Source organism: Arvicola amphibius, chromosome 2 (assembly GCF_903992535.2).
Source record: "Arvicola amphibius chromosome 2, mArvAmp1.2, whole genome shotgun sequence".
NCBI classification, from domain to species: domain Eukaryota; kingdom Metazoa; phylum Chordata; class Mammalia; order Rodentia; family Cricetidae; genus Arvicola; species Arvicola amphibius.
The window spans coordinates 179,552,363-179,572,936 of record NC_052048.2 but is presented as its reverse complement, the minus strand read 5'-3'; the positions used below and the strand labels follow the sequence as shown (position 1 = coordinate 179,572,936).

At 47.6% G+C, this 20,574-nt stretch overlaps 1 protein-coding gene across 1 annotated transcript in view; it reads left to right on the top strand.

Moving 5' to 3' along the window:
- Positions 1 to 20,574, top strand: part of Plxna4 (plexin A4) — a 446,194-nt gene that overhangs the window by 79,662 nt on the left and 345,958 nt on the right. Inside the window, exon 3 of the mRNA XM_038319125.1 lies at positions 4,883 to 5,065. Within this exon, the coding sequence (XP_038175053.1) occupies positions 4,883 to 5,065 (183 nt within the window). The remainder of the gene's footprint in view (positions 1 to 4,882; positions 5,066 to 20,574) is intronic.

The window sequence follows — 20,574 nt, the reverse complement described above, 5'->3', positions numbered from 1 at the left end:
TGCGCAAAGTGAGGAGCTCCTCTAGACTAAGGAACACCAGTAGAGCCTCAGACAGCCCGACACTAGGCATTTTCCTCCCTCATCTAATGGGCAGGGTCAAAACATGCTGTAGAGGTACTCGAAACTCCACCTGGGAGGCTGGGCAATACCCCCTGACCCAGGAAGGGAAGAAGGACTGGTTTGTTGCCAGGTATTTGGATTCTTCTGTTTGCCATCTTCAGAGCAGGTGTAGAAGAACCAGGTCTGGCCTTTCGTTTTTCTTCCTGGGATCCAAAGCAGCCTGGCAGGTATGCCCAAGGCCAGAGTAAGTGGGGCTGCATCCATCCATCTCACTGGCTAGCCTGACCTGCATTTCTGGGCCAGTGTGGGCTATTTGTAAGCACTGGATGCCTGGGGTGAGAGGGCCAGCCTGTGGCTATGGAAAAAACTGTATCCCAGAGCTCAGCTAATTGGCCCACAGGGGTCTGGACCTGATGACCCCTGGCTCGTTAGCACTGCCTTTGGACTACTGAGCTCTGGCCTAGTTCTGACCTTTCTGTAATAAGGGTTCACTAGAGTTCTGGTAAAGGTGAGGCAACTAGGGGCCAGGGAGAGCATCTCTCTGTGGCAGGGAAGGGACTGTGAGGAGTGGACCCAGGGCCTGCCAGCTGGCACAGGGCAGCATCAGGATCAGATGCCAACCCACCTCCTGCCTTACTGTCTTCACGGTGGACTGGCATGGCTGTCAGCATGATGGTTGAATCCTTAAGAGATGATCCCTGGACCTGGGGTTGGAAGGTGATTCTAAAGGACTGAAGGAGAACTCCCACAGTTTCCCAGCTCTGCTTCCAGCCCTTCTCTGGTCTGGGCTTCTCAAGTGGCTGCCTTGTGGTTCTGTCCCAGAGCCAGGGGACACTGCTGGAGAAGGACGCTGGCAGCCTCTTCGATCCCCTCTGTGGAGATGATAGAGTTTTCAGAGTGCCAGTCTCTGCAGAGTGGGAGCAATTTCCCTGTAATTGGTAAAGTAACCGTAACTGCTCTGTCATTTGTGTGTAGCGACACATAATTGCACGGTAACCTTTGCTGCTGTGTGCGAGGGAAGCGCGGTAAGCTATTAGATTGTAATTTGGAGTGTCAGCTTTGGCTCCCCGTGCCACCTTACCATGGCTGCTGGGGCTTTGCAGGCCACTGGGTAGCTGTTATGAGGCCTTTGGCTTTTAGGTCCAACTTGAATGGGGTGCTCCTATCTAATGAGCTCTGTTAGGGGATTAAACTCCAGGGTGTGGATGCCCATCCCCTCCTCTGTGGGGATAAAGGTCACTCTGGCATCTCTGAGAACACAGAAACACTAAGAAGGTGGTGAATATTTGTTGTCTTGGCCGCACTCAGATTGTCTGATGAGTGGGTCTGGTTGGGATACAGGTTTTGCTGTTTTAGTGAAGTTGTTCCATCTTCTGGATCAAGAAAGACCATTCCTTTGCTTCTTCATTTAGCCTCCTGAGTCAAGTTTATACCCCAGACAACTACTACAGACGACTCTAGTCCCTCAGTCTCTACAACACTCCTGAGGTAATAACCATGTATTTCCTCAGCACTACTGAGACTCACCAAAGTTGACAGGTTGTCTCTAGCTGGCAAACAATAGTAATCTAATAGCATATACTGTGTGGCGGGCAGTGGTCTGAGTGGACCAGATGATCTAATCTTCACCACGGCGCTAGGAAATGTGTTCTGATATTCCCATCCTTAGTTAAACGATTTGCCTGCGGTTACAAAGTTCAGATGGGCAAACCTAGCTCTAAATCATTAGCCACTGAGAAACGAAAGCTCTTATTTGCTCATCTGTCTATCTGTTTGCCATCCTGCTGTCTGTCCACCCATCCACTTACCTCGTGTTTCATAGCCTAGTATGCACCAAGCACTAAGGAGTACAAAGATGCATCAGGCATAGTCTCTGTCCTCCTCAGACTCCCTGGAACAGTGAGTCACTCATCTTAGTTCTAGCCCACACTTTGAAAAAAATTTAAATAGAATTTATTACTAAAAATCCTTACAAATAAATACAAAGTGTAACACACTAAAATCAACAAGACCCAAATTTATTACAACTTAATGAACTTATATCTGTTTAGAATTGGCATTCAGAATGGATGCTATAAAACTTACATTAAATTTCTCACTTTCAGTATCAAGTAGATTTTTTTATGCACTTATCCACCACCAAAAAATGAAAGATCCATGACAGCAATCGAACTAGAAAAACAACTTTATATTTTCTTTTTCATAACTTGTCTTCTTTAGGTAACGACCCTGAGACCCTGTCTCTAAATATAAAGTGGAAAGAGATTGAGGACGATACCTGATATTGACCTGTGGCTTCCACATGCCGTTTAGACCTATGTGCACATGCACATGCACATATGAACACATACACATACAAAATGGGGGTGCGTGGGGAAGATAGGTCGTGCTGGTAGCTGTACCATCCTCACGGGCATTTGAGTCAGGACTGGAGGGAGAGGCCAGGCCTGGTCCTGCAGGCACAGCTAGACTTCTGATTACAGCTAAGTCTTCTCCTGGTTCCTGTGACTAGTGTTCCAATAATACTGTTAATGGGGCCCTGGGGAAGACCCTGCACCCTCATCACCCAGGAGCTCAGGAATGCATGGCATCCTCACCTGCCCAAGTCCTTCATCAAATAGCCTGGCACACAGGCATCTGCGTTCTATGGGCATCTGCAGGTCTTCAGGTAGAGAGAGTCTTCCAGATCCTGTCCCCAGACTGTAATTGCCTGAGACTACAATTCAGGAGCCTGTGAGGACCTCTGCTCCCCATGGCTATTTATTTGTGAGGAACATAACTTCCCTCACTGAAGTGCTTCCAGGTCACAGGTGGCCTTTTTCATTGCCCCATCCGGGTATGCCGGCCCCACCTTGCTATTGATGCCCCAGGGAGGTGAGCCTCAGAGGACAGCAGTAGCAAGTTACACCTCAGAGAAGCAGTTCAGCAGCTATGCAACCCTGTCCTTTGATCTTTTCTCAGTACTTCACTGTGGGGGAAAAAAATCCCTACCCAAGGTGCTTCAGCTTTGAGGAAGCTAAGAAAGGTCACTTCTCAGGATGGCTGGAGAACCTCAGCAACCCCTCTTGGTTATTCCTGGATCACACCCTCGCCACCTGGGGTCTCATTCAGAGGGAAAAACTGAGCCCCGCGGAAGCCAGGGGTGGAGGGTGTCATTTTCCCTTCATGTCATCCATGAGCCCTCAGCTGCATCTTCAGTCTCCTTGGAGCTGAAGGGCAATACTAGGGCAGGACGTGTGGGTGATGAGTGTCATGGGACAGGTGTGGAGACAGAACCGCTGCCTCCTGGCAGGTCCTGGCACAGAGTCTTGTCGTCCAGGATGAGCAGAGCCGCCAGCTCGGACAGCCAGGCTGGGCTACGCTAGCGTCCTCACCTGGAACCCCTTGCTGTGGCAGGCTGCAGCCAAAGAGACTCACAGATAGTCCACTTTCTGCCTCTGGCAGCACGGCTTCGTGGTACAGTGGCTTGAATGTGTAGTTTGTTTTTCTAGGTGACAGTCGACTTGTTTGTGTTCCACCCGGCTAAGGGGAAACACTGTTTGGTAACCGTGGCCGTTCGAATGCTTTTCTAGGTAACCGTGGAGAAGCCTACATTTCCCACTGCCTTGGGCTAACTAGGGGATGTGTAGATGATAGCAGTAGCGGACTGTGACACATGGGCTCCCTTACTCCCTGCCTCAATTTCCCCGTGTGTACAGTAGATTCAGATTCAGCTACCTGGAAGAAGGATCAAAATGGGCAGAAAGCAAACTTTGCTGGTAGCAGGGATCTGTGAGGTACATCGTAGGCTGAGAAAATTAGGGCTGTGTTTTCTTTGTGAACTGTAATCACCAACGTTCAAGGGCTGTGAGACTTCTGGGCACAGCAGGGTGCCCTGGGAACCTGGCAGGATTGCCATGGTTGCATTTAACAAGGAATAGGCATCATGTCCTCCTAACCTGGATCTTTCCCTCCTCTTGTCTATCCGTCTTTTACTTACCACCCGTCTCCTTTCTCCTCATGATAGGCAGCTGAGACTAGATCTTGAAGCTTCATCATAAACATTACTGCTGTTTTTTTTTCTTGTTTTTGTTTTTAGAGGGGAAGGGGAGAGTTTTGTTCAAGCTGAGCTCTTGGGCCAGATACCTGTAGCAGAGGCTGGAGGTATCCAAAGGCACACGGCAGATATTTGTTCCAGATGTGGAAGAAGGGGAGAGGTTCGAGAACTTGCAGGGCTCAGGATGCTGCCCTCTGTCCGTGAAGCCTATTCCTGCTCCCCTTCAGGCAGGGAGTGGAAGAGCCCTACGACCTGGAGAGCTGAGTTGGCCACTTTCACAGGGTTGTGTTGGCAAGAGCCTGCCTGCTGCTCCCCAGATGCCTCTTGCTCGAGCTGGATTTAAGCCTTTATAAAAGCGACACCTTGTATTTTATTTCACTCCCTTCTCAGGAAGGTCCAAAGACGTTTACAGGCCTGAGCCTGATCGGCTTTATGGTAGCCCATCAAAAGGCAGGGACTGTGTCCTTCAGCTTTATAGTATGGGATATAGAAAGCACAGGAAAACAGAGTAACTCTTTTGAGATCATACAGTGCTTCCAAAAAAGGAAGAGAAGTTCCGTAATAAGTTCCCAGTACCTTCAAGAAGCCTGGACCAACCAGAGCTGCTTGAGAGAAGTGTGAGAGCTCCCATCAGCCATTGGGGTGGTCTTTACCCTCCTGGGCATAACAGAACCCAGAGGGGAGCCCCACTGTTGCATGGGATTCCCTATGTTGGAAGTAACTGCCTTTCCCCCTTTGCCATGTCCCCCCATGCTCTTTTCTAATTTTCTCCCATTTAATTTTCAGCTCCTAACCATTGATGACAACTTCTGTGGCCTGGATATGAATGCCCCTCTGGGAGTGTCTGAAATGGTACGTGGCATCCCGGTCTTCACGGAGGACAGGGACCGCATGACTTCCGTCATCGCGTATGTCTACAAGAATCACTCTCTGGCCTTCGTGGGCACCAAAAGTGGCAAGCTAAAGAAGGTAGGAATGAGGTGCGGTCGTTTTGATTGTTGCGCAGACTCTGTCCCTTCAGCGTCTCACTGTCGTGGGCCTGGTGGGCCTGGTGGAAGACAGATTTGAGAAGACACTCTGTTGTTGAGGTTATAGAAGTCGCGTGTCCTTTCTCTGCCTTCATTTGTAGGTTGTTGTGGGAATCAAGCTGCATGAGTGGGTGGATTCACTCTTCCCGAAAGCTGGTGTGCACATGAGACTTGTTAGCCCAGCCTTGCTAGGTGGTTCCAAAAGGTTTATTCTGTTCCGCTTGGTCTTGTGCCCTTAGGCAAGGGCTCTATTAAGTCTAGGTGGCTGGAGAAGGTGGACTGGGGGGGGGAGGGCTGTGCCTGTTCCCCCTGTTCCAGCCCTTATGGGCTGGTGCATCCATCTGGAATCCATTCAGGGAACAGATGGGGCAATGTGCAGACCTGCTTGAGAGCGGCTAATGGGGCTAAGAGCCAGCGTGCGCAAGTAGGACGTCATGGCTGCAGTGGAGACGCGGAGGTGGCTTATGGATGGATGGAATCGTAGGGTCTGAGAGCTTGACCTGTGACCCTTGTCTTGGCACAATGGGCAACCTTGGCCCTCTGGCAGCGTTGGGTATACTTGCCCATTCAGAAATATTCTCAGCCATGGATCCTCAAGGGAGTTGGAAGTGGTCTATTGTGAGCTATCTTTGATGGGTTAGGTCTTCTAACTCCGGAAACCAGAGGTCCTGCTTTCTGTTGGCTGGTTATTAGTTGCTCTTTAGTTTGTTTTGTGTAGGCTTCCCTGGCATTTTCTAAATATTGTGAGATTCAGACTAAGTAAAATAATGATGACTGAACCTTGATCCCTCCTTTGATGTGTTCTTGGCATTAACTCTGAATGGTCATGAGTACGTATTCTATGCAGGTTTAGAAGGCTGTGTCTATTCTACCTTCTTACTACATAACACCACAGTCAATAAATACTCCTTCATGTGGAGTGATAGTCAAGCATAGGTTATATATTTGGAATGTAGCAGTATGGAGGGCGTATGAGACAGAATCAGGAGTGAGTGCTGGGTGTATAGATAATTATTGAATATCTGGGAAAGACGACAGGGTCTGCCGATAGAGTGCTATGGTGCTCAGAAGAAAGCACACATGGTACTGTGTGCCTAATCTCACACCTCGTTTCCATGTCCTGTCTTCAGTGCCACAGCTGAAGGATAATCTACCCATTGTATGTACATCCTCAAGAATTATATTTCCTGGGTCCCTGCCCATTCTGTGTCATGCATTATAGAATCCCTTCTCACTGGCTCTTCAGAAGGGCTCTGTTTTCATTATTATTCACTTGCTGGAAAGGTGCGTTCTAAATCCCAGAGTCATACTATAGTTTGGATCATCTGTGAAATGCTTGGCCCTGCCAGGAGATGAAACCTTTCGGAGGTGGGGGATAGTACAAGGTCATCAGGTCTTGCCCTTGAATGGAATGGCCTGATCCCATACCGTCATTTCTTTCTGTCTCTCTGCCTGCCTCTCGCTCTCTCTTTTCCTCATTTGCTTCCCGACTTGTGCTATAAATTCTTTCCCCATCACATGCCGCGGCTGTCATGTTGTGTCAACTTACATTCTCCCAAAACTGTGAGGCCAAGTGAAATTAAACTGGAACCTTCTAATTGTGAACGCTTTCTCTCTTTATAAGTCAGTTGCCTTGTGTATTTTGTGATAGAGCTAAGACACTGTCCAATACAATCACCATATACAATTCATGCCATGATGTGTCTATTGGCTGGCTCCATCGGCTCCCACAAGGGGAATAAACAATATTGAGAGTAAGTCCACAAGCACTTTGGGGTGCTTTCACTCCTCTCTCTGGTGAGCCCCATATGAGTACAATGAAGAAGCAACTTTCTTCACCCTAAAAGACTGTTGTTACCCATGGAATCTCAGACTAGCTGTCCAGACAGAATAGCCTCTGGATGAGGGGTAATTTTGTGTCATTTCTGGAGTTGTTTGGACTATGTCGCCAGTGACAGGAATGTGGAGAGTTCTTTGCACGTAACAGAAGAGACAGTTATTGGTAAAAATATACTTTTTTTGTACTCGACTACTCTGTAAATCTGAGATGATTTAGAACAGTGCAGAAACCTGTCCCCTGCCACTGATTCTCAATATCACACCACTCCATGAGTGGGTGTAAGCACACCCCAGGAGCCTGTGTAAGCAAATGCATGGAAATCACCCTTCTGGGGAAATGTAGAGGCACAGCCATGCATGGGTGACAGGCAACACCTAATGGGAAACTTGGGGGCATTCTCAGCCACGTGCAGACTGGCATTTCCCATCTTCCCCTTGGGTGGGTTTGTATAAGAACGGTCCAGCTTGAGCCACCCGAGATGTTATATTTAATTTCCAGAGTGGTAGTGTGGGGCTGGCGAGGCATAACTATTTGGAAGTTAGGGGTAGAGGTGTTGCATAGGGGGAATGAGCTGACCCTTCCCCTGGGCAGGGGCGGGGAGTGGGGGGCTTACCACCCAGGCAGCCAAACTTTCTGCTCCATGGGTTCAGAGTGGCAGCCGCTTAATAGCTTTGCTAAAGCCTGGTGTCTGCTTCTGCAGACTCAGCACAGCCAGCCCAGGGGACAGTCTGGGCTGGAAAAGGAAAGCAGTACTGCCACGTCTGTTGTTTGAAATAATAAAAAGTGAAAGTGGCCCATTTGTTTATTTTCCTAGACAATAGAATTCCCCACCGCCGGTAGCTCCAGGGTGCCACACCCCTTTCCCTGCAATAACTCCCATTTGCTTTTTCTCAGAGGTTATCAGACCCGCTGCCACCTTTCTGGGCAGAAGCCCAGCCGTAGCTGGCTGGAGGCTGCCGCTGAACTTTGCAGCAAGTTTTGTGAGCCACCGAGCCCAGGGTGTGAGAATAATGACAATCATACAGCAGCCGTAATTACAGAGCTGGCGTCTCTAGCCTGTAATAATCTCCTGAGTGTACAAGGGCCTTTCAGAGATCTTTGCCGCCTGACAAGGGACTTGAAGTGGGCAAGGTGGGCGGGAAGGGGCTTGGATGGTTGCTGAGAGTAAGGGAAGTTGGCTGTGGGCTTTAGAGACCCAAGAGCTAGACTCCAACTATCCATAGGCTGCCCTAGAAATGACTGACTTTTCATTTTGGTTGAAAGGTATGGGTTCCAATTATTTGCAGCCTTGCCTTTGATGACCATAATTTCACTCCTTGAGTGCGCATCACATGAGGCAAGGGGAAAGGAGGTGAGGAAAGCGCCAATTTGGATGTCTTTTGTGTTCTCTGGTGTGTGTGTGTGTGTATGTGTGTGCGTGTATGTGTGTGCATTTGGAAGACTTTCCCTGTGGTGAACATAAAAGGCATGTTCTGTTAAGAAATCTGTCATATGAATGCTGAAATCATCAGGAGGTGCCCAGGAACTCCGAGGAACCCACAGCCTGTTAAAATTTTATCTGCAGGCAAAATCCATGAAGCAAACACCATCTTGACTTGCTTTAGGGTGTCTTTGTGAATGTTGGGGTATCTAGATTAAAAATCTGTTTGCTTAAATATCTCCGCCGCAGTCCTTTCTGACGCTCTCCCTTCACTAAGTGATGGTATTTCATAGCTGCTGATCAGCACTGAACGGCTGCCTGACAACAGAGGGAGAGACTGACGTTCCTCGTGAGCCACAACATCACAAACTTCCGCCGGAGGTGTGATCGCTCCTTTGGTTCTGTGCTTGTGTTTTTTCCCAAGTGCTTTCTCTGCTGCTGTACACTGTTCCTAGCTAAGGGGCGGAGCGCTCACCAGTGTTGGTTAAACAGAGCGCTGGCTCTTTCTGCTCTGTGTCTGTATTCCTGTTGCTCCTGGCTGTGTTCAAATACCTGCAAGAAGCAACTTGACGGAGGCGAAGTTTCATCTGGCTCTTGGTTCAAGGGATACAGCCCATCCTAGATTGGGAGGCACGGCAGTAGGGTGGGGCCTGTTCATGGCAGCAGATGACTGCTTTCTCACATCTCTGTGGATCAGGATGGAGAGAAAGGGGAATGCTGAAGCTCAGCATTCTGTTTTTCCTTTGATTTCATCATCTTTTGTTTCCTGGAATTGTTTTCGTCCAATTTGCTTGTTCCTGGGCCTATTAGGGGGAAAACAGTCCCAAGTTGAGGTGGGTCATGGGGACTCACACTAGGTGTTATTCAGAGCACAGCTTCTCAGGATTGAATGCTGTGTGCATATGTGTGTGTGTTTGTGTGTATGTGTGTGTGTGTGTGTGTGTGTGTGTGTGAGAGAGAGAGAGAGAGAGAGAGAGAGAGAGAGAGAGAGAGAGAGAGAGAGCGAGCGCACTTGAGCCAGTAGGGCCTCAACCACACAGTCATATCATAGCTGAGGCTCCAGTTCTGCTTCACTACTCCCAAATACATCTGGGAGTTCTTTTTCAAATTCTAAACTCTGAAAATTTGAGTCTACTTTAATTAAAAATAAAACCAGGAGATTGGCAAGGTGTCTCAGAGGGTAATGATGCTTGCCATACAAGCTTGATTCCCTGAGTTCAGTCCCCAGGAACTCCATAAAATGGGGAAGAACTGACTCCACATTCCACACACACATCACAGCATGTGCGTGTGGGCGCGCGCGCACACACACACACACACACACACACACGCCCCCCCCAACTTTTAATAAATAAAATACAAAATGAACTCATACCGTGGAGGTATCCAGATACCTAGCACAGCCCGGTGTTGGGGCGCCGTTGTTGACCAGGAGCAGAGTAGACATCATCCCTTGCTGATTCAGGATTATTGGTTCAGCCTGGTTGTGTTATGTACTTTTCCATCTTGAGCTGCTATTGCAAGTCTGCCTAAGTTAGGAACAAACAGAAAGGAAAAGAGCCTGGGAGGATTGGTGCTGAGCCATTTCCCCAGTGGGAGGGAGGAGCCTCCGAGAAGCCTGCTGATTGTTGGCACTGTGCGTTTTACGGGTCTTAGCCTGTTTTTTGCTAGTGTTAAACATTAATGAGTTTTAATCAATGCTTTATACACAAGAGGGGGAAACTGAGGTTGAAGTGCTGCAGCCAAGGATCCTCCTCTGGGCCCACCCCTAACTAGGGACAGAGTCCATTCTGCCACTACGCACTGAGTCTAGGCATCCCACGCCTGGCTCTTCAGAATAATTTTTTTTTTTTTTTTTTTTTTTTGGTTTTTCGAGACAGGGTTTCTCTGTGGCTTTGGAGCCTGTCCTGGAACTAGCTCTTGTAGACCAGGCTGGTCTCGAACTCACAGAGATCCGCCTGCCTCTGCCTCCCGAGTGCTGGGATTAAAGGCGTGCGCCACCACCGCCCGGCTCTTCAGAATAATTTTGCCTTGTGTTGACCTGCCTGCTTCTGGGCATTCCTCTCACCTCATCTCAATCTCTGCCATGTTTTAAGCTTTCTCCTCATGTTTTACCCAGTAAGCAAGAAAAACGACCCACTCAGCGAATGCCCTCTCCAACGTATTTTGTGTTTGATATCATGAAGTCTTCAATTATCCTTTTATCAATATTTCTCCGTTGGTCTTATTTTTCTTACCTTCTCTCACTTTTCATGAGTTTGCCCATGGGTCCATCCATACTTCCTCTGGAGGGATCTCAAGTGGCCATTTAAACGTGACTGAAACAAGCAGAGGGCATGTCCTTACTGTGGTCTCTTCTGTAGCTCCCTTCAAGGCAGCTTGACAGCCATGGCTGGATTTTGGCACTTCTGGCTTCCTGCAGAGACACACCCTGGGATCCCCAGCAAACAGTGCCTCCAGGGCACCTGTCATTTTCTTCCCCGGGAGACCAATGTTAGAGTTCATGTGTGAAGGATGGTGGTAGAAATGAGTTTTGCCAATTCAGAATTTATCGATACACACGTCACTTCTTTGAATTGTATGTATGTGTGTGTGTGTGTGTGTGTGTGTGTGTATCCATTTATGGGGTAAGATCCTGATCGTATATTAAAATGAAAAAGGCATCGAAATTGAAGAAAGCGCCACTGAACCACCCCAAAATCATAGCATGCATTCAGACAACTGATACCCTGATGTCAGGCACACCGGAGGAATTCATCCAGAGACATATGCAATTGAAGTGAAAGATGATGCTTTGCTAGAACATATCATTAGGAGGGAAACTAGGAGTCTGGCCATGTAACCAAGACAACAAAGATGCGAGAGGATGAGAGACGCAATGTACAGAGGAAGAAGGGAGAGGCAGAAGGCAAGAGGAGCAGGCCCCAGCTGCCATTGCCCCGCTTACCTGCTGGGCTCTTCACTGCTAGACTCTCAATTGGAAGAGAATAGTACCTAGGGGTTCAGTACGGGGAGGGACTACAGCAAGGATGGTAGGGATTCATCACCACAGGTTTTCCTAGGAGCTTTGATTTATTGTAAAAACATCCACAATGAGTTTTTTTTTTAAATTTTTTTAAAAACTTACTTATTATGTGTACAGTGTTCTACCTGCACACCAGAAGAGGGCACCAGATCTCATTATAGATGGTTGTGAGTCATTGTATGGTTGCTGGAAATTGAACCCAGGGCCTCTGGAAGAGCAGTGCATGCTCTTAACATCTGAGTCATTTCTCCAGCTCCCACAGTGACTTTTTACAGCCCTATCTCCTGCACTGATTTTCCGACTTTCTATCCTGTCCAGGAGACACAAGCATATTGCTCCCCTATAGGTAACAAACTCCCCCCAACCCCTAAGCCCAGGGATTAGGACAATATTTGTTGACATATAGTTTTGGGGGATTAGGAACTCGGTGCAGCTTAGCTGTGTCCTTTGCTTATGAATACTCTCAGGCTGAGGTGACATGTTGGGTAGGACCACAGTCATCTTGTGGCTCGAGGCCTGAATGGCAGAGGACTCCCTTTTAGGGCCGCTCAGGTCCACAGTGGAGATGTCATCTCTACTATGTGGACCCATCCTTGAAGGCTGTCTACACACTAACAAATCAAATCATAGATCTTAATTCTCCAGATCAATGGGAGAAAGGGAGGAAAGTGGAGAGGGAGGGAGGGAAGGAGAGAGAGAGAGAGAGAGAGAGAGAGAGAGAGAGAGAGAGAGAGAGAGAGAGAGAGAATATCTAAAGAATATCTTTAGAATCTGATTCAGAAATGACATTTTACCAACTTTGGCTATTGGAAGCCCACCATCTGGGTTCGCATTCAGGAGAAGGGGTTACTTTAGACCACTACCAGGAGATAATGGGGATTCCCAAGGGCCACTGTGAGGGCCATTTTACCACACTAACACTGAAGTCTTCTCCACTGCGAGTACTGGAACCAATACTTTCACTCCTCAAGTTAATTTTTTAGTGAACACTAGTTCACTGCTCTGTCTTCTGGATCCTGAACCTTTGATGGTATACACATAGAGAGTCAGGATGAATGGCAGAGATCAAAGCAAGTGTACCACACTTTCCTCACCATGGGAGGGACAAGCTCAGGGACAGTCGCCTGGGGAGATAGTGATGCTTTGTGAGGGATATGACCAAGGCCAATCTTCGAATCAAGGGCTCTGTTGGTCGTGAAGATCCCAGCCTCCTGACTAGGGCTTCTGGCTTCTTGTCAGGTGTGTGGCTGGCTGACAGGAAAGAGGGTAGGATGGGCACTCACTAGACTAAACATCATCCGTTTACCTGTTTTCCCATATATTTATTATATGATCCTCATCATTTCCTTTTGGGGAACATATATAGCCCCTTGTTCATGTGGAAGGGACTAACTAATCCTTCTGTGGTTAGAATATTTAGTCTAAAGTTTGCCCCTTGTCTCGTTTATAAGGAAAGACCCCGGGCTTTGCCTCTGGCTGAGTTCTTGGCTGTGGGCTGAGTCTCACTCCAGGACCCTGAAGGAGGTGGTCTTCCTGGCTTGTGTACCTGGTCCATGTAGCCACATTTAGCAGAACCTTGCACCTTCTCTCTGCCCTGCTCTGACTTGGACACTTATAACTGGTTTTATTGTCTCTAAATGTTTGCCTCTTTAATCTAACATACACAGTATGGCAGATGTATCTCCCAGAAGCAGCCCATTCCTCTCATTCTCAATGTTAAGAACAATACATCCCACTTCATCACTGTCCCTGGCCTAAAGCCCTGTACAATGGTCAGACCTGGTGAAGAAACATGACCTGCTTAGCATTTTAGTGTGTCTCGCTGCACCTACATGCTTTCAGTTCCCAAGGGCCTTGGCTAAAGTTCAATACCGAGGAGGGGTGCCATCCTGAGAAATAACAGTTTCCTATACATGGGGACCATTCCCATCCTACTGTCTCCCTCTCTGCAGCATGGCTTTCTATCCAGGAGCTATTGCACCCCAGCTTAGACCCTCAGGAGGCTGGGAGAGGCGAAGTGTGTCTGGGGGAGGAGGTGGGTGGCTGGGGGGAGGGGAAGGGAGGCTGGGGAGCCCTACTTTTAAGGAAGCAGCAAGTTCTGCTTTTTCTCTTACCATTAACCTGTGGCCAGGGATGCGCTCAAGTCTTACGCGGCCTTTGCTTTCTTGTTAAAACTCCCACTTAGCATTCCATGGGACACTGTAGTTCTTGCTTCTTTTGCCCGTGGCAGGTCACCCAGGGTCCCTGTCTGTCCTCCTTTGGATGGCCAACTCTACTTAGCCATGTCAGCTGTGTGAAGGTCAGAGGTCTGACTCATGGTCCTATTTCTGTGTGGTTCTGATTTCCTGTGGCTGCTGGCCATTGTGAGTATCTCGCCACTTTCAGACAGCCGACCTTGCTTTGTCTAAATGCCCTGCCTGATCCCCAGCGTCTTGGGTACCATCCCTCCACTCCTTCCATGCTCTCCTCACCTCCTTTCATCCCTGACATCATGCAGCATTGTCATTTTAACATATGGAAGATCTACTCCCAGGCCTGATCTTCACCCATCTGTCAGGACCGATGTGGTTTTAACAAGGTCAAAGGCAGCCATGACCGTAAGATGCCTCCACAGATTGTGCGATTGGAGGAGGCCTTGTAAGTCGATGGTAAAGAGGCTATGTTTCTGAAATGCATTTGCAAATCCCTTTAAAATGTATGTATTTGTTTGTTTCTTTCTTATTTTGAGACAGTGTCTTGTGTAGGCCAGTCTGGCCTCGGACTTACTATGTAGGTAAGGATGGCCTCGGACTTACTAGGTAGGTAAGGATGGCCTCGGACTTCTGGTCCTTCTGCCTCTACCTCCAAAGTGCTGGGATTATGGACCTGCATCATTGTGACTGGTTTTACGCAGTGCTGGGAATGGAGCCTGGAGCTTTGTGTATGCTAGGCAAGTATCCTACCTACTATGTCACGCAGCCAGACCCACATAGTTATTTATATAAATGTTTTTAAAGTCAACCGTACATGTTTTAAGTCTGCTGGGGCTCTGAAGGAGTAACATAATCTCTTACATCCCACGCTCACTGTCCATTTTGGGAGGCATGGCCTCTACTACTCATGAGGAAGTCCGAGGCTTGTTAAGTAAAGAGAGGGAGACCACACTTCTCCTTAGGATAAGTTGGCAAAGAGCTGGTCTATTGGAGGGTCACATGGTTTACCCATCTCCTTGGCACTACTCCCTGACTATGGCAACCCTAGTGCCTTTCACAATCCCAGTTTTCCTCCTGGGTCTCTTTTGAATTTCCCTTCAGAAGACTCCACCCCTCCCAGAGAAGGTTCCTGAGGCCTTGGAGGCAAAATGTTTGCAAGGGAAAGTGGTAGATTTCTGCTTCTCCACCCATAGCTCCTTCCCCACCAAGATCGATGGTAGGGGCTAGAGCCGAGGCACTGGCCACATTAGAGTGTGTCTTGGAATAGCTGGGCATGAGAAGACAGAAGAGTACCAAAGCCACCTTGCCAATTGCTCTCAGTGTTGTGTGTAGAACAAAAGCCTGATCCTGGTACTTCTGGGTCTTCCTCATGGGACACTCAGATGCAAGCTGTTGAGCTCTTGGCAGCATGGCACCTGGACCGTTGTGGGCATCTTATCTATACTGTGGGTTAGTGCGTGCACACATGCATCGTGTGTGTGTGTGTGTGTGTGTGTGTGTGTGTGTGTGTGTGTGCAAGCACTTATGCTCTGGTGAGTGTGCATTGTCAACAGTGATGATGCTAAGATACCTTTGGTTCATTTCTAAAGAGCTGTAGGACAATATCTTAACTTTACATTGGTCTTTAGAAAGCAGTATTTTTATTGATTCTTTAAGAATTTTTTACTATGTATTTTGAACATATTCACCCCCTCCTGTAACTCCTCCCAGGACTTCCATCCCACCCTTTCCGCCCAACTTTGAGATTTCTTCTTTACTTAGTCTTTCTAATAAGTTATCAAAATTTTCTTTTTGTGATAATTAAATTCTACCTTCCCCGTAGAGCATTGAATTTACCTGATTTCTTGTGAGGAAAAAAAAAGATTCCCCTACTACAGGTGTTCTTCTTGATGGACCGAAAGGCTTTTAAGAAGTTGCATGTGACCACGATCCTATTTCAATGCGTCAGGTTAGCATATATAGATGCATCCATTTACATAATATTCTTTCCGATGCTGGAGCTTGAACCAAGAGCCTTGCACATAGCGAGGCAAACTCGCTACCACTAAGCTTCTATCCCCAGCCCAGAATATCTTATTTAGTGTTTATGATCAAATTTGTTCTGGGCCTTTTTCCGGTCATGCCTGATTAGGAAGAGGAAAAGATGTTTATAAGCCTGACTCAGATGAGTCTTGCTTAGGTCCAGTGAGGCTTAATTGAGCAGGATTGGCTAAACCCTGTGTGGACCTGACCTTGCATATAAATGGCCCTCGGCGCCCAGCTGGCTGAAGCAAGTGTGACTTCTGGGACACTAGACCCCACCTGGTATGCACAGGGCTACAGGGTAAGAGATGCTGGTTGTACTAACATTGCTTCTCTGCTTCAGCGAGGCTCTGGGCTTCTGCACCTGCTGAAGTTGATGGGCTTTTGGATGGGAGAATGTAGCTTTATTGAAGAAAGCCAGTGAGCACTTTTTAAAAATGAATAATCCATTTTTGGAATTAATGGCCTTGTGATAAATCCATGTTACCAATTTGAATTTTTATTTAGTCACATCTTGATTACCCAGAAATTACAGGAAATAAGCTTCAACATTCATAGCTGAGCTTTCTTTTCTAAAAGGAATGTGTTATCCAGCAAAATAAAATAAATTAAAAAGGGCGTGCTTACTTTCTTCAAATGGAAAACACGGCTCATTGATATAGCTGATCTTTCTTTCTTGATGCATATAAACACTTCCTCTCATGAGAACACAGAATCACCAGACTGCTTAAGGATATATAAGTCCATGCAGGTTGAAAAAATATATTTGGAGATTGACTGTAAGTAGTTACTGTTTTGCACTATCTGCCTGTGCAGGCTTGTAAGGGTGTATCAGCTAGCTTAGGCTAAGTTAGGATGAGGTAACAAATGATTCCTAAATTTAAGCAACTTGCAACGACAAAGGTTATTCCCAGCTCCTGTTCATAGGCACCTAAAGCTGGCAGAAGGTTTGCTCCATGTTGCTGGGGGACAGAAACTAGGGTCCTGTGTGGATATGCCAGTCTCACGACAGAGCAAGAAGTAAGACAATCGCCTGTGGCTGCATGCCCTCTAGTTTGCTGACCAGGCCAGACTGAGAAGGAAGACTAACACCACCGGAGGAAGGGGCTTGCCGTGTATGTGGGGTAGGCTGAGGTGAGGACAGAGAAGAGGATTTGTCAGTACAGCTTGCTGCAAGTCTTCCTGGCATGAACATCAGCCTTCGGGCTGGGAACAGCGCATTGCTCTAGGATGCGCCAGGTGTTTCTGGAGTTAAAGAACTCATGGTTCAAACTGAAGAAAACTTTTCTAAAGGGGAGGGTATGGCCATGGTGTGCCATCAACTCCAGATACTGCGCTGCAGATATTTTTATTAAACTGATTTCTCAAAGCTTGTTGGTAATTTACTTTTTTTTTGCCTCCCGAAAACGGTACTGAAATTGTTAATTTTCTTCCATTAGTCAGGCTCTGGATGTTTGTATCTCCCCAAATTTAGTTTTCTTTGAGATTGAGGGTGTGTTCTGACTAAAATGCAATGATTAGATTGTGTTCAGCAGATGTCTTTTGGATAACTAAATTATCCAAATTTATTGAATCATTTCTTTTACCTACAATTAAATAGAACCACCCAAATTAATTTTTCCTAAGTAATGTAACTTGCAAAGATCCTCTCACTTTCCCTCTGAAATGCCTCAGTTGATCATGATTTTCCAGAAATCCACTCTGGATGCCACTAGGACATTTCCCACTTGCTGCTTTTCTGGGAATGGGAACCTAAAGCTTACTGTCAGTCAGAACCTAGAACACAAGTCTAACAGCGTCAGAAACTTAAGTGGAGGGAGCCAGCCTGGAGACTGAGCAAAGTGGACTTTTTGCTCTTAAGTTTATTTCTTGGGCTGCCAAATTCTTGGTCAAAGTGCATTTAGTTTGCACAGCATCGATGATGCCTGAGGAAGCACCGGAACAACGTTCACTGGAACACAAGATACACATGCTCTCCACTGAGCCAGTAACAGCACTGCGAGGACCATGGCGAAGCCCACAGATTCTCAGGGAACTGCTGCTCACCTGCAGTTGTGCTAGGAGGTGCCCTCTGGTTCTTTCTGAGCTCTTCACGTTTTCGGGTCAACATGCACGTGCTTGTACATGCTTTCTTATGCATCACGACATATTTTTGCACGTGCTTTCTTCTGCATCACGACATCTCCTCCCCCGCCCTGAAGGACTCATCCTCAGAAATGTGCACATGGACGGACTTGAATGATACAGACCCACAGTCACCTGGTATAGCCATGTGGCCCACAAACGCTCAGGACCATGGACAACCTTCTCTCTGCAACCGAAGCCTGGGGCTAACGCCCCTGGGCTCTACCCCTCTTAGATACAGCCACTACTTCCCTTCTACACTGCCTGGGAAATTAGCAGCCCACCCTCTAATCCGTTTACCTCTGACTCGAGCCCACTTTGGCCTAGAGATGATGACAGAGTACAGCCATTTAGCTGCCGAACGCTCTGACAATAGCCCAGATGGACAGCATCTCTGACATCGGAGTGGTTTCTCCTTCCTCCTGGTTGGGGGAGGGGGGTAATGGGTCTCCCACTTGGTTTTTTCAAGTGTTTCCTGCATCTGCCTTTAATTTTCGTGCCTTTTGCTTGCTGACCTCGCTTCCCAGCAGCCGGTCTGAGTGTGATTCCCATAATTAGCTTAGTGATAATTTAATCTCTCTGCTTTAAATTTGATTGTTTTTGAGGGACTTGGGTCTGGGGGTGGGGGAAGGAGACCTTTGCTTTTGAATGAACTCTTTCTCTGTCTAGAGGCAGAGGTGAAAGGAAGTAGTTGGGTGGGTGGGGTGGGATGGGGAACACGGTGACAGATGCTGGTGGCTCATGGGCAGATTCTGGACAGGAAGCTGGAATGGAGTCCATTTCTCCTTTTCTGTTGCCCACTCTTTAGGGGTTTCCCTTTCTTTGTTCTCATTTCCCCCCTAAAAGTTCAAGGGCATGTGAGTACACTCACACACCCCACATGGAGCTGTTAGCTGCTCAAAAGAGCAATTTAAGAATAGGAAAACACAGGCTGGGGCGGAAGCATGAGGGAAGCCCTGGGTGTGCCTCCCAGCACAGCATGAACTTGGAGCAGTGGCGCACACCTAGAGTCCCAGCACTTGGGAGATGGAAGCAGGAGGAGCTAGAGTCTAGTCTCATCTGGGCTACATGAAGCCCTCTTTAAAAAAGAAAACAAGCTCAAAATAGGAAAGATACGCATTCCTTAGGTGATCGTGGCAATTGTTCCCCAGGGAAGAGAAAGAAGAGTGGGTGTCAGTGAATGCCACCCCACTGCCTCCTGATTCTATGACACTCCAGCTGTGTTCCTACCTAGGCGGCTGCTTGGGTCTGAATCTGCAGCTAGCCATGCCTCTGAAGTGCTTATAGGCAAACCTGGGTGTTGTGGAAATTGCATGACAGCTGAGAAATCTCAACTTTGTGGCCACACTTCTGGTCTGAGACAAGTTGGTCACGCAGATGTTCCAACCTTTTTCCTCTTGTGTGATACAGCTGTAGAATGCTACTTATTTAGTAGATGTGTGCACGTGTGTGGGTACACGTGTGTGTGTGTGTGTAAGGTAGATTCATGTATGCACACATGTGTAACAAGACCTGTGGAGGATGTCAGATGTCTTGTTCTCCACTTTATTCCTTTGAGACAGGATCTTTTATTGAGCCTGTTGGGGTCGTTTGTTTGTTTGTTTTGACGAGGCTAACTTGCGCGTGAGCCCTAAGATTGTACTGGATGTATTGGAACTACCAATGTTCATAGCTACCATTCCTAGCTTTTGCATGGGTGCTAGGAACCTGAACTCAGGCCCTTATGCTTGCACACTGTGTACTATTACCTACTCAACAGGCCCTGTAGAGTGTTTATTTGATACAGCAGGAGGAAAAAGGTAATAAAGAGGATGGTGACAATCCCATGTCTTTGTTTGGTATACTTCTAAGGACCGACTTCAACCTCCATGGATATAAACAGCCATGTGAACCCAGGCAAGGTAGGACAGCAGAGTGTAGGAAGTCCCCAGAGATCAGCATCTCCAGGGTACTAGCAAGTCCTCCAAGTAGATGCCTTAACCAGCCTTGTGGGATTGGGGTCGCGAGGGGGGGCAATGCTATGTTGTGTGTATCCTAAGGAAGAAGAGGTGATCTGGCTCAGCTGAGCAGCCCTGCATCCCTAGATGAGCCCCTGGGAGGGAGGCACTGAACCTGGAGCCAACGGCCTGGGAGAAGAGGATCAGCAGTTCATGTGCAGCTGAGACACCAGGCTGTCCTCCACATCCTGCAGCCTGGAGACAAGAACCTAGCTTGATGAGCTAACATTTAGTTAAGAGAACAGAAAAAAAAATATCATTTTGACTTTTCAGGATGAATTTAGCCCAATCAAACTAATTTTATTTCTTCCCCCAAAGCCTCAGGATCCCAGACTCTATGACCTTGGCCTAGTACTGTGGTTCTGACCTCTTCCCCACTTCTTTACGACCATGCCTGACCCCATGGGCCCTTCCACTGGCTTAAATGTCTGTCCTAGTGTTGTCCTGGCTCTGGATTTTGCCACTCTTCTTTGTGACTTTGTCTGAACTCTTCACTTGAAAAAGATGCCGTCCACCCTGTTCACATGATCAAGGAATGTCCCTGCCCTTTGTAACAACAATGCTTGCACCTCCCCTGGCAGAAACGAGTATAGCTTGGTGGTCACCCCAAGTTCTTGGTCTCCTTTGATTTCTCTGATAGCCCCTCAGTTATGTGTCTTGGGTATTTCCCAAGATGGAACTGAGCAGACAGGAGGCCTTTGTTCTTGGGAACTGATTTCCTCTAATGTGACCGAAACTGACACGGGTTGGCCCTGGTGTGTTTAGATGCAAGCCTGGCCCTTCTTAAATGACAATATTTATTCCCCATCACCATCACCTTAAATAGCATA